The 13,515-nt window shown below is 46.2% G+C and overlaps 1 protein-coding gene across 4 annotated transcripts in view; it reads left to right on the top strand.

Annotated features, from left to right (window-relative positions):
• The window catches only part of LOC144493081 (importin subunit alpha-4-like), a 133,025-nt gene that overhangs the window by 106,818 nt on the left and 12,692 nt on the right, over positions 1-13,515 (top strand). For all 4 annotated transcript variants that reach the window (XM_078211956.1, XM_078211955.1, XM_078211957.1 and 1 more), the window contains 2 exons: positions 12,043-12,205; positions 12,294-12,388. In XM_078211956.1, coding sequence (XP_078068082.1) covers positions 12,043-12,205; positions 12,294-12,388 — 258 coding nt within the window. The remainder of the gene's footprint in view (positions 1-12,042; positions 12,206-12,293; positions 12,389-13,515) is intronic.

Genomic DNA, 13,515 nt, shown 5'->3' with positions numbered 1-13,515 from the left:
TTCTTCAAATTTGGCCTTTTTCCAGTTTAGAACCTCAACCCGAGGACCAGATCTATCTTTATCCATGATCAAGTTGAAACTAATGGCGTTATAATCACTGCAACCAAAGTGTTCCCCTACACACACTTCCGTCACTTGTCCTAACTCGTTTCCTAATAGGAGATCTAATATTGCATCCTGTCCAGTTGGTACCTCTATATATTGATTTAGAAAATTTTCCTGAACACATTTTACAAACTCTAACCCGTCTAGACCTTTAACAGTATGGGAGTCCCAATCTATATGTGGAAAATTAAAATCCCCTACTATCACAACTTTATGTTTCCTGCAGTTGTCTGCTATCTCTCTGCAGGTTTGCTCCTCCAATTCTCGCTGACTATTGGGTGGTCTATAATACAACCCCATTAATGTGGTCATACCTTTCCTGTTTCTCAGCTCCACCCATATGGCCTCGGTAGACAAGCCCTCTAATCTATCCTGCCTGAGCACTGCTGTAACATTTTCCCTGACTAGCAATGCCACCCCCCCACCCTTCATCCCTCTGCCTCTATCATGTCTGAAACATCGGAACCCTGGAACATTGAGCTGCCAGTCCTGCCCCTCCTGTAGCCAAGTTTCACGAATGGCTATAATGTCATAATTCCATGTGTCGATCCACGCCCTCCGCTCATCTGCCTTCCCCACAATGCTCCTGGCATTGAAATCGACACACCTCAGAAGATTATTATCACCACACACAACCCTTCTATTTGTGATTTTGCATGAACTATTAACATCATTTATTTTCACCCCCGCTCCACTATCTGCTCTGGCACTCTGGTTCCCATCCCCCTGCAAATCTAGTTTAAACCCTCCCCAATAACACTAGCAAACCTCCCTGCAAGTATATTGGTCCCCTTGCGCTGCCAAGTAGGGTGGTGGAGGCAGGCACGCTGACATCGTTTAAGACTTGCCTGGATAGTCACATGAGCAGCCTGGGAATGGAGGGATACAAACGATTGGTCTAGTTGGACCAAGGAGCGGCACAGGCTTGGAGGGCCGAAGGGCCTGTTTCCTGTGCTGTACTGTTCTTTGTTCTTTGTTCTTGTAGTTTAGGTGTAACCCGTCTCTCTTGTACAGGTCCCACCTGCCCCAGAAGAGGTCCCAGTGATCTAGAAATCTGAAACCCTGCCCCCTACACCAGTTCCTCAGCCACGTGTTCATCCGCCCAAGCATCCTACTCTTACCCTCACTGGCACGTGGCACAGGTAGCAATCCTGAGATTACTACCCCCGGGGTCCTGCTTTTTAAACTAACTGGTCTGTAATTTCCCACATTTTGCCTCCCTCCCTTTTTGAATACGGGCGTTACGTTAGCATTTTTCCAATCCAATGGAATCTTTCCCGTGTCCAGGGAATTTTGGAATGTTATAACCAATGGGTCCACTATCTCTGCCGCCACTTCCTTTAATACCCTAAGATGTAGGACATCAGGCCTGGGGGACTTATCCACCCTCAATCCCAATAGTTTGCTGAGTATCTTTTCCCTATCGATGTTGATTGTTCTAAGCTCTATCCTTTCTATTACCCCTGACTTGCCCGTTCCTATAGGAATGGTACTAGTGTCCTTCACCGTGAAATCTGAGGCAAAGTATTGATTTAGCATCTCTACCATTTCAGTGTTCCTCACTATTAACTCTCCGGCTTCATCTTCCAAGGGACCAACATTCACCCGAGCGACTCTCTTCCCTTTTATATACCGAGAGAAGATTTTGCTAATTTGCTTGATTCCTTTTTTAGTATCCCTTTGTTTATGTTTGAAAATTTCCCAATCTTCTAGTCTGCCACTGGCCTTTGCAATATGGTATACCTTAGTTTTGGTCTTTATATTGTCCTTGACTTCCTTGTTTAGCTACTGAACTTTTTTTTTACCCCCCTTCCCATCTTTCTTCCTCACTGGGATATATTTTAATTGTGAGGACTTGAGTAGAAACCTTTTAAAATTCTAACAGGATTAGACAGGGTAGATGCAGGAAGGATGTTCTCGATAGTGGGGGTGTCCAGAACCAATGGTCACAGTCTGAGGATTCGGGCTAGCCCATTTAGGACAGAAATGAGAAGTTTCTTCACACAGAGAGTAATCAGCCTTTGGAATTTGCTACCACAGAAAGCAGTTGAGGCCAAAACATTGAATGTTTTCAAGAAGCGCTTAGACATAGTACTTGACGAAGGGGACCAAAGGAAAGGGGGGAACACAGGATCAGGCTGTTGAGTTGGATGATCAGCTATGAATGGTGGAGCAGGCTCGAAGGGCTGAATAATCTTCTCCTGCTCCTAGTTTCTATGAGTTGATGACTCTTGGGGCATCTCGCTTCTGGCACAATACCACTGTGCCGCCACCTCTGCTGAATCTGTCCTGCCGATGAGAGAGGACAGGAATGGTGATGATGGTGGGACATTATCTGTAAGGTATGATTACGTGAGGATAACTATGTCAGGCTGTTGCTTGGCGCTTTACGAAAGAAGTTGAATCTCTTGTGAAGTGGAAGAAGGAGACTTATGTAAAGATGAGACGTGGAGGCTCAGTTAGGCAGCTTGAGAGTTACAAGTTAGTCAGGAAGGACCTAAAGAGAGAGTTAAGAAGAGCCAGGAGGGGACGTGAGAAGTCTTTGGCAGGTAGGATCAAGGAAAACCCTAAAGCCTTCTATAGGTATGTCAGGAATAAAAGAATGACTAGGGTAAGATTAGGGCCAGTCCAGGACAGTAGTGGGAAGTTGTGCGTGGAGTCCGAAGAGATAGGAGAGGCGCTAAATGAATATTTTTCATCAGTATTCACGCAGAAAAAAGACAATGTTGTCGAGGAGAATAATGAGATGCAGGCTATTGGACTAGATGGGATTGAGGTTAATAAGGAGGAGGTGTTAGCAATTCTGGAAAGTGTGAAAATAGATAAGTCCCCTGGGCCGGATGGGATTTATCCCAGGATTCTCTGGGAGGCTAGGGAGGAGATTGCAGAGCCTTTGGCTTTGATCTTTATGTCGTCATTGTCTACAGGAATAGTGCCAGAAGACTGGAGGATTGCAAATGTTGTCCCCTTGTTCAAGAAGGGGAGTAGAGACAACCCTGGTAATTATAGACCAGTGAGCTTTACTTCTGTTGTGGGCAAAGTTTTGGAAAGGATTATAAGAGATAGGATTTATAATCATCTAGAAAGGAATAATTTGCTTAGGGATAGTCAACACGGTTTTGTGAAGGGTAGGTCGTGCCTCACAAACCTTATTGAGTTCTTTGAGAAGGTGACCAAAGAGGTGGATGAGGGTAAAGCGGTTGATGTGTATATGGATTTCAGTAAAGCATTTGATAAGGTTCCCCACGGTAAGCTACTGCAGAAGATACGGAGGCATGGGATTGAGGGTGATTTAGCGGTTTGGATCAGGAATTTGGATCAGGCTGAGGGTAAGGGAGTGTGTTTATGCATTTGATTTATTTATTTATTTTTCAGTTAAATTTGTGTTAAAAATCGGAGGGTTTTTTTTCCAAAACAGGAAGTAGGCCCAGGAGAAGCCTGGGAAGGTTTTTGGAGGGTTTAAAAGCAGGCCGCACTTTTGAGCGGGCAGCGTCGGGAGCGGGCAGTGGAGTGAGCAGGGAGCAGAGTGTGAGCTGTAAGGGCTTTGGCGCACAGGGCTTCAGGGGAAAGGGCGAAGCGGGGTACGTTTTTTTTTCTTTTCCATTCCTATAAAGGAAAAGGGTAGCTATGAGTGAGAGGCCAGTTTGTTGCTTTCGGTGTGGGATGTGGGAGTTCCCGGAAACACCTAGCCGCCCGGAGGTTCACATTTGCGCCAGGTGCGTGGAACTGCAGCTCCTGAGGGATCGCGTCAGGGAACTGGAGCAGCGGCTTGATGACCTTAGTCTAGTCAGGGAGAATGAGAGACAAATAGACATGAGTTATAGGCAAGTAGTTACACCGGGGCCTCGGGGAAGACACGTGGGTCACAGTTAGGAGGAGTAAAGGTCATAAAGGTAACGTACCAGAGAGTATTCCAGTGGCTGTCTCTCATAATAGGAAGGGCTCGACGACATGTGTGAGAGGGGAGGGGAGTGAGCAATTAGTGGTGGGGTCACCTGTGGTTGTCCCCCTCCAAAACAGGTATATTGTTTTGGATAGTGTGGAGGAGGATGACTCTCCAGGGTTAAGCCACAGTGATCAGGTCACTGGCACACAGTCAGGCTCTGTGGCCCTGAAAGGAAAGGGAGGGATTAGGAGAGCAATAGTGGTGGGGGACGCGTCGGTTAGAGGCACGGACAGGCGATTCTGTGGGTGTGAACAGGACTCCAGGATGGTAGTCTGCCTACCTGGTGCTGGGGTACTGGATGTCTCCGAATGGATAAGAGGCATTTTCAAAGGGGAGGATAAAGAAACGGATGTCATTGTACACATTGGTGCAAATGACGTAGATAGGAAGAACAGGGGGATCCTACGAGAGCAATTCAGGGAGTTGGGAAATAGGCTAAAAATTAGGGCCTCCAGGGTGGCAATCTCTGGGCTGCTCCCAATGCCTAGGGCCAGTGAGGCTAGGAATAGGGAGAAAGTACAATTGAACGCTTGGCTGAAGGACTGGTCCAGGAGGGAGGGCTTCATATTCCTGGATCACTGGGAAGTTTTCAAGAGAGGAGGGCACATGTACAAGAAGGACGGGTCACAACTAAATTGGAAGGGCACGAATATCCTGGCTGGGAGTTTTGCTCGTGCAGTTCGGGTGGGTTTAAACTAATATGGCAGGGGGGTGGGGATCAAAAAATTATGTCTCCAAGTGTAGAGGCTGGGGACGAGCTTGGGGCCAGGAACAGGCTGGCAAAGAAGAAGAGCACTCTGGGGGAGGATGACCTCACTGGGCCTGGAGGTCTGGAGTACATCTACTTCAATGCAAGGAGCGTAGCAGGTAAGACAGACGAACTTAGGGCCTTAATGCTTACGAGGAATTTGGATGTGGTTGCGGTGACAGAGACTTGGACAGGATTGGCAACTGAATATTCCGGGGTACAAGTGTTTTAGGCGAGACAGAGGAGGGGCCAAAAGAGGTGGGGGAGTAGCAGTATTAGTTAGAGAGCATATTACAGCGGTGCAGAGGGAGGACAATTCAGAGGGGTCGTGTAACGAGTCACTGTGGGTGGAGCTCAGAAACAGGAAGGGCGCAGTCACTATGTTGGGGGTATACTACAGCCCAAGGGAAGTGGAAGAACGGATATGTCAGGAGATAATGGATAGGTGCAGGAAAAATAGGGTTGTTGTAGTGGGAGACTTCAATTTCCCTGGTATAGACTGGAAATCGCGTGGGGCTGGGAGTCTGAATGGGGAGGCATTTGTAAAATGCGTACAGGAAGGTTCTTTGGAACAATATGTAGATAGCCCGACTAGAGAGGGGGCTATACTGGACCTGGTACTGGGGAATGAGCCCGGTCAGGTCTTCAAAGTGTTGGTAGGGGAACATGTGACAAATAGTGACCACAATTCTGTTAGCTTTAGGATAGCGATGGAAAAGGATGAGTTGTGTCCCAAGGGTAAGGTGTTGGATTGGGGGAAGGCTAACTTTAGTGGGATTAGGCAGAAATTGGCAGCTGTTGATTGGGAGAGGCTGTTTGAGGGTAAATCCACATCTGGCATGTGGGAGTCTTTTAAGGAGCAGTTGTTAGGGCTGCAGGATAGGCATGTGCCTGTAAAAAAGGATAGGAAGGGTAGGATTCGAGAACCGTGGATAACCAGGGAAATTGAGGGACTGGCCAAAAAGAAAAGAGTGGCGTATGTTAGGTCCAGGCAGCTAAAAACGGAGGGAGCTCTGGAGGGGTACAAAGAAAGTAGGAAAGAACTCAAATGAGGAATTAGAAGGGCAAAAAGGGGTCACGAAATGTCCTTGGCAGACAGGATTAAGGAGAATCCCAAGGCATTTTATTCATACGTTAGGAACAAAAGGGTTGTCAGGAAAAAAATCGGACCTCTCAGGGACAAAAGTGGGGAATTATGCTTAGAGCCCAAAGAAGTAGGGGAGATCCTAAATGAATACTTTGCGTCAGTATTCACAAAGGAGAGGGATGTGTTGACTGGGAGTGTCTCGGAGGGGAGTGTTGACCCGTTAGAGAAAATCTCCATTACAAGGGAGGAAGTGTTAGGTTTTTTAGGGAATATAAAGACTGACAAATCCCCAGGGCCTGATGGAATTTATCCAAGGCTGCTCAGGGAGATGAGATGAAATCACTGGGCCTCTGACGCAAATCCTTGTCTCGTCACTGGACACAGGTGAGGTCCCAGAAGATTGGAGGATAGCTAATGTGGTCCCGTTATTTAAGAAGGGTAGGAAGGATAACCCGGGTAATTATAGGCCGGTGAGCTTGACGTCCGTGGTGGGGAAGTTGTTGGAGAGGATTCTTAGAGATAGGATGTATGCGCATTTAGAAAGGAATAGGCTGGATATTTGGGCAAAGAAATGGCAGATGGAGTTCAATCCAGATAAATGCGAAGTGATGCATTTTGGTCGAACTAACGTAGGGGGGAGCTATACGATAAATGGCAGAACCATAAAGGGTGTAGATACGCAGAGTCCACAGATCCTTGAAGGTGACGTCACAGGTGGAGAAGGTAGTGAATAAGGCATATGGCATGCTTGTCTTTATAGGACGGGGCATAGAGTATAAAAGTTGGGGTCTGATGTTGCAGTTGTATAGAACGTTGGTTCGGCCGCATTTGGAATACTGGTTCTGGTAGCCACACTACCAGAAGGACGTGAAGGCTTTAGAGAGAGTGCAGAGGAGGTTTACCAGGATGTTGCCTGGTATGGAAGGGCTTGGTTATGAGGAGAGATTGGGTAAACTGGGATTGTTCTCACTGGAAAGACGGAGGATGAGGGGTGACCTAATAGAGGTGTATAAAATTATGAAAGGCATAGATAGGGTGAATGGTGGGAAGCTTTTTCCCAGGTCGGTGGTGACGTTCACGAGGGGTCATAGGTTCAAGGTGAGGTGGGGGAGGTTTAACACGGATATCAGAAGGACGTATTTTACACAGAGGGTGGTGGGGGCCTGGAATGCGCTGCCAGGCAAGGTGGTGGAGGCAGACACACTGGGAATGTTTAAGACTTATCTAGATAGCCACATGAACGGAGTGGGAATGGAGGGATACAAAAGAATGGTCTAGTTTGGACCAGGGAGCGGCATGGGCTTGGAGGGCCAAAGGGCCTGTTCCTGTGCTGCATTGTTCTTTGTTCTTTGAATTTGCAAGCTGTAAGAGGACAGAACATAGAACATAGAACATTACAGCGCAGAACAGGCCCTTCGGCCCACGATGTTGCACCGACCAGTTAAAAAAAAAAACTGTGACCCTCCAACCTAAACCAATTTCTTTTCGTCCATGAACCTATCTACGGATCTCTTAAACGCCCCCAAACTAGGCGCATTTACTACTGATGCTGGCAGGGCATTCCAATCCCTCACCACCCTCTGGGTAAAGAACCTACCCCTGACATCGGTTCTATAACTACCCCCCCTCAATTTAAAGCCATGCCCCCTCGTGCTGGATTTCTCCATCAGAGGAAAAAGGCTATCACTATCCACCCTATCTAAACCTCTAATCATCTTATATGTTTCAATAAGATCCCCTCTTAGCCGCCGCCTTTCCAGCGAAAACAATCCCAAATCCCTCAGCCTCTCCTCATAGGATCTCCCCTCCATACCAGGCAACATCCTGGTAAACCTCCTCTGCACCCTCTCCAAAGCCTCCACATCCTTCCTGTAATGTGGGGACCAGAACTGCACACAGTACTCCAAGTGCGGCCGCACCAGAGTTGTGTACAGTTGCAACATAACGCTACGACTCCTAAATTCAATCCCCCTACCAATAAACGCCAAGACACCATATGCCTTCTTAACAACCTTGTCTACTTGATTCCCAACTTTCAGGGATCTATGCACACATACACCTAGATCCCTCTGCTCCTCCACACTATTCAAAGTCCTCCCGTTAGCCCTATACTCAACACATCTGTTATTCCTACCAAAGTGAATTACCTCACACTTCTCCGCATTAAACTCCATCCGCCACCTCTCGGCCCAACTTTGCAACCTGTCTAAGTCTTCCTGCAAACTACGACACCCTTCCTCACTGTCTACCACACCACCGACTTTGGTGTCATCAGCAAATTTGCTAATCCACCCAACTATACCCTCATCCAGATCATTAATAAATATTACAAACAGCAGTGGCCCCAAAACAGATCCCTGAGGTACACCACTTGTAACCGCACTCCATGATGAATATTTACTATCAACCACCACCCTCTGTTTCCTATCCGCTAGCCAATTCCTGATCCAATTTCCTAGATCACCCCCAATCCCATACATCTGCATTTTCTGCAGAAGCCTACCATGGTGAACCTTATCAAACGCCTTACTAAAATCCATATATACCACGTCCACTGCCTTGCCCCCATCCACCTCCTTGGTCACTTTCTCAAAAAACTCAATAAGGTTAGTAAGGCACGACCTACCTGCCACAAAACCATGCTGACTATCACCTATCAATTCATTACTCTCCAAATAACTATAAATCCTATCCCTTATAATTTTTTCCAACATCTTGCCGACAACAGAAGTGAGACTCACCGGTCTATAATTCCCGGGGAAGTCTCTGTTCCCCTTCTTAAACAATGGGACAACATTCGCTAACCTCCAATCTTCTGGTACTATACCAGAGGCCAACGACGACCTGAAGATCAGAGCCAGAGGCTCTGCAATCACTTCTCTTGCCTCCCAGAGAATCCTTGGATAAATCCCATCCGGACCAGGGGATTTATCTATTTTCAGACCCTCCAGAATATCCTGCACATCCTCCTTATCAACTGTAATACTGTCTATTCTACTCCCTTGCAACCCAGTGTCCTCCTCAGCTATATTCATGTCACAGAGGGTGGTGGTTGATGGGAAATGTTCATCCTGGAGTTCAGTTACTAGTGGTGTACCGCAAGGATCTATTTTGGGGCCACTGCTGTTTGTCATTTTTATAAATGACCTGGATGAGGGCGTAGACGGATGGGTTAGTAAATTTGCAGATGACACTAAAGTCGGTGGAGTTGTGGACAGTGCGGAAGGTTGTTGCAGGTTACAGAGGGACATAGATAAGCTGCAGAGCTGGGCTGAGAGGTGGCAAATGGAGTTCAATGTGGAAAAGTGTGAGGTGATTCATTTTGGAAGGAGTAACAGGATTACAGAGTACTGGGCTAATGGTAAGATACTTGGTTTTGTGGATGAACAGAGAGATCTCGGTGTCCATGTACATAGATCCCTGAAAGTTGGCACCCAGGTTGATAGGGTTGTTAAGAAGGCGTACGGTGTGTTAGCTTTTATTGGTAGAGAGATTGAGTTTCGGAGCCAGGAGGTCATGTTGCAGGTGAACAAAACTCTGGTGCGGCCGCACTTGGAGTATTGTGTACAGTTCTGGTCACCGCATTATAGGAAGGATGTGGACGCATTGGAAAGGGTGCAGAGGAGATTTACCAGGATGTTGCCTGGTATGGTGGGAAGGTCTTATGAGGAAAGGCTGAGGGACTTGAGGCTGTTTTCGTTAGAGAGAAGAAGGTTAAGAGGTGACTTAATAGAGGCATACAAGATGATCAGAGGATTAGATAGGGTGGATAGTGAGAGCCTTTTCCCTCGGATGGTGATAGCTAGCACGAGGGGACATAGCTTTAAATTGAGGGGTGAGAGATATAGGACAGATGTTAGAGGTAGGTTCTTTATTCAGAGAGTAGTAAGGGCGTGGAATACCCTGCCTGCAACAGTAGTGGACTCGCCAAGATTAAGGGCATTTAAATGGTCATTGGATAAACATGGATGATATTGGAATAGTGTAGGTTAGATGGGCTTTAGATTAGTTTCACAGGTCGGCGCAACATCGAGGGCCGAAGCGCCTGTACTGCGCTGTAATGTTCTATGTTCTATGACTAGTCTCTGAGACAGCTCTCTCAATTTTGGCACACTCCCCAAGCTATTAGTGGGGGGACTTTGCAGGGTTGACAGGGATGAGTTTGTTGTTTTTGTCTCCTGCTCCTAGGAATATTCCAGGTGGTCCATCTGATTTCATTCCTTTTTGTTTTCTTTGTAGTGATTCAACACAACTTATTGGCTTGATTTGATTTGATTTATTATTGGCACACATTAGGATACAGTGAAAAGTATTGTTTCTTGTGCGCTATACAGACAAAGCATACCATACATAGATAAGGAAAGAAGAGAGTGCAGAATGTAATGTTACAGACATAGCTAGGGTGTAAAGCAAGATCAACTTAGTGTGAGGTAGGTCCATTCAAAAGTTTGATGGCAGCAGGGAAGAAGCTGTTCTTGAGTTGGCTGGTACATGACCTCAGACTTTGTATCTTTTTCCCAAAGAGAGAATGTCCGGGGTGCATGGGGTGCTTAATTACGCTGGCTGCTTTTCCGAGTCAATTGATGGGAGGCTGGTTTGCGTGATGGATTGGGCTACATTCACGGCCATTTGCTAGACCATTTCAAAGGGCATTTAAAAGTCAACCACGTTATTGTGGGTCTGGTGTCATATGTAGACAGGTTCCCTTTCCTAAAGGACATTAGTGAACCAGTTGGGTTTTTAAGACAATTGACAATGGTTTCATAGTCATTATTAGACTTTTAATTCCAGTTGATTTGCCTTGGTGGGATTCGAACCTGGGTCCCCAGAGGATTATTACCCTGGGTCTCTGGATTACTAGTGCAACAACAATACCACTGTGCCACTGTCTCCCGGAGGCCTTGTCACGCGATGGATAGTTCCCCTACCGCTGGACCAGAAGCTCCAGGTTCTGCCAGAACTGGTCAGCCACGGAAAGAGTGTTCCACACAGTTCAACACGCTGATAATCAGCCCCGGATCCTTCCCCCACTATTCGCCAAAGGGTGAAAAAATACAAGTATGGGTGTGAAGATATGCTAACTAAAACAACCACCTCTCTGAGATCACTGCTGTTGAGGTCCTGATTTTATATTCCTTTCCTAACTCCCTGAAATCTGCTTGCTGGATCTTATCCTTTTTCTTACCCATGTCATTGGTCTCAACGTGGACCATAACCACTGGCTGTTCACCCTGTCGCATAAGAATGTCCTGCAGTCGCTTTGTGACACCCTCGACCTTGACAGCAGGGAGAAAACATACCATCCTGGAGTCATATCTACTGTCACATAAAGGCCTGTCTCCAGTAGTGTAATGCCATCTTTAAACGATACTGCCACTCCCCAACCACCCCACACTTTCTTCCTTCCCTGTCTCTCCTGAACACCTTGTCCCCAGGAATATTTCATGCCCAACCCTGCCCTCCATTGACTACCTATCGAATCTGCTTCCATGATATAGCTCTTCCACTCTTCTTCTTCCCCTCCTGTGCAGCTGAGCCACCTGTGTTGCCATGAGTTTGGCTCTTGTTACGGTCTTCTGAGGAACCATCTCGCTCACTATATTTATCTGGCAGACCACAACTGTAGCATCCTGATCTCTGCACTGAGCAAGAATTGTAGAGCATTTCTTGACCATCCTCTGACATCTCCTTTGGCCAGTTTCGGAGCAGCGCTCCGAAAGCTAATGGCATTTGCTACCAAATAAACTTGTTGGACTTTAACCTGGTGTTGTTAAAATTCTTACTGTGTTTACCCCAGTCCAACGCCGGCATCTCCACATCAGTTTCATGACCCCAGGCTGAGGCTTATTCTATCTGTTCAGGGGATTTTTAAGGTCCTTGACATTCCAAGCCAAAACAGGAATTTCTATGTATGGAAGTCCTTGGCCTCTCATCTTACATCACCTAGCAGATAGATTGGTCACTCAGTCACTGCTACATTCGTCAACAAAAATAACTGCACTTCAACAAGTAATGCATTGTATGTGGAACATCCTAAGGTGCATTAAGTTGCCATATTAATGCAGGTTCATTGAAAGCAAATTCAGTTTAGGTTGTGGAGGATTGAGTGCACGTGTAGATATCTCTTACCTTGAGTTTTTATTCATTGCTTTTCAGGTTGAATACCTTGTGCAGCAGAATGTTATTCCTCCTTTCTGTAAGTTGCTCGGTGTGAAAGATCCTCAGGTGATTCAGGTGGTCCTTGATGGTCTAAATAATATTTTGAAGGTGGCTGGTTCTGACACTAATACGTTAGTTGAAATGATAGAGGAGTGTGGAGGTAAGTGAGATGCTTTTAATATTACCCCCTGAAGATTAAACTCTTTGTATCTCTGAACTGAAATATTTAATACACCTGAACTTCTCAGGACTTGAAAAAATTGAAGCTCTGCAGCAACATGAGAATGAGGATATCTACAAACTTGCCTATGAGATTATCGACCACTATTTCTGTGGAGAGGAGGTGAGAATATTTTCAAAACGAACCTATTGTAGGAAACTACAGGCCAGTTAGCTTAAAATCAGTCATGAGGAAAATCCCAGGATCTATTATTAAGGAGCTTGTGGCAGGGTATTTAGAAAATCTGTTTAATTAAGCAGAATCAACAGGGTTTTGTGAGAGGGAAATCAAGTTTGACTAATTTTATTATTGGAGTTCTTTGGGGAAGTAACAAGCAATGTGAATAAAGGGGAACCTGTAGATGTGGTGTATTTTGATTTCCAGAAGGAATTTGACATGGTGCCACATCAAAGGTTACTGCAAGAAATGGGAGCTTGTGGCGTAGGGAGTAACATATTTTTTTCTATTCATTTTTACGGGATGTGGGTGTCACGGCTAGACCAACATTTATTGCTCATCCCTAGTTAACTTGAGATGGTGAGTTGTCATCTTGAACTACTTCAGTGCATGAGGTGTGGGTACACCCACAGTGCTGATGGGGAGGGAGTTCCAGGATTTTGACCCAATGACAGTGAAGGAATAACGATATATTTCTAAGTCAGGATAGTGAGTGACTTGGAAGGTAACTTCCTGGTGGTGGTGTTCCCAGGCATCTGCTGCCCTTGGCTTTCTAGATGGTAGTAGTCGTGAGTTTGGAAGGTGCTGCCTAAGGAGTTAGGCAGCACTCACCTTGGTGAGTTTCCGCAATTCATCATGTAGATGGCACACACGGCTGTTACTGTGCATTGGTGGTGGAGGGATTGAATGTTTGTGGAAGGGATAGCAATCAGGCAGGCTGATTTTTCCTGGATGGTGTCAAGCTTCTTGAGTGTTGTTGGAGCTGCATCCATCCAGGGGAATATTCCATTACATTCCTAACTTGCGTCTCGTAGATGGTGGACAGGCATTGGGAAGTCAGGAGGTAAGGTACTCCTAACAGGATTCCTAACAGAGATTAAAGAAAATTACAGCACAGGAACAGGCCCTTTGGCCCTCCAAGCCTGCACCGACCATGCTGCCCGACTGAACTAAAACCCCCTACCCTTCCAGAGACCATATCCCTCTATTCCCATCCTGTTCATGTATTTGTCCAGATACCCCTTAAAAGTTACATTTGATCTAACTAACCTTTGATCTGTTCTTGTAGCCAC

This window comes from Mustelus asterias, chromosome 4 (genome assembly GCF_964213995.1).
Source record: "Mustelus asterias chromosome 4, sMusAst1.hap1.1, whole genome shotgun sequence".
NCBI classification, from domain to species: domain Eukaryota; kingdom Metazoa; phylum Chordata; class Chondrichthyes; order Carcharhiniformes; family Triakidae; genus Mustelus; species Mustelus asterias.
Note: the sequence above shows the minus strand (reverse complement) of the source record. Positions and strands in the feature narration are given on the sequence as shown.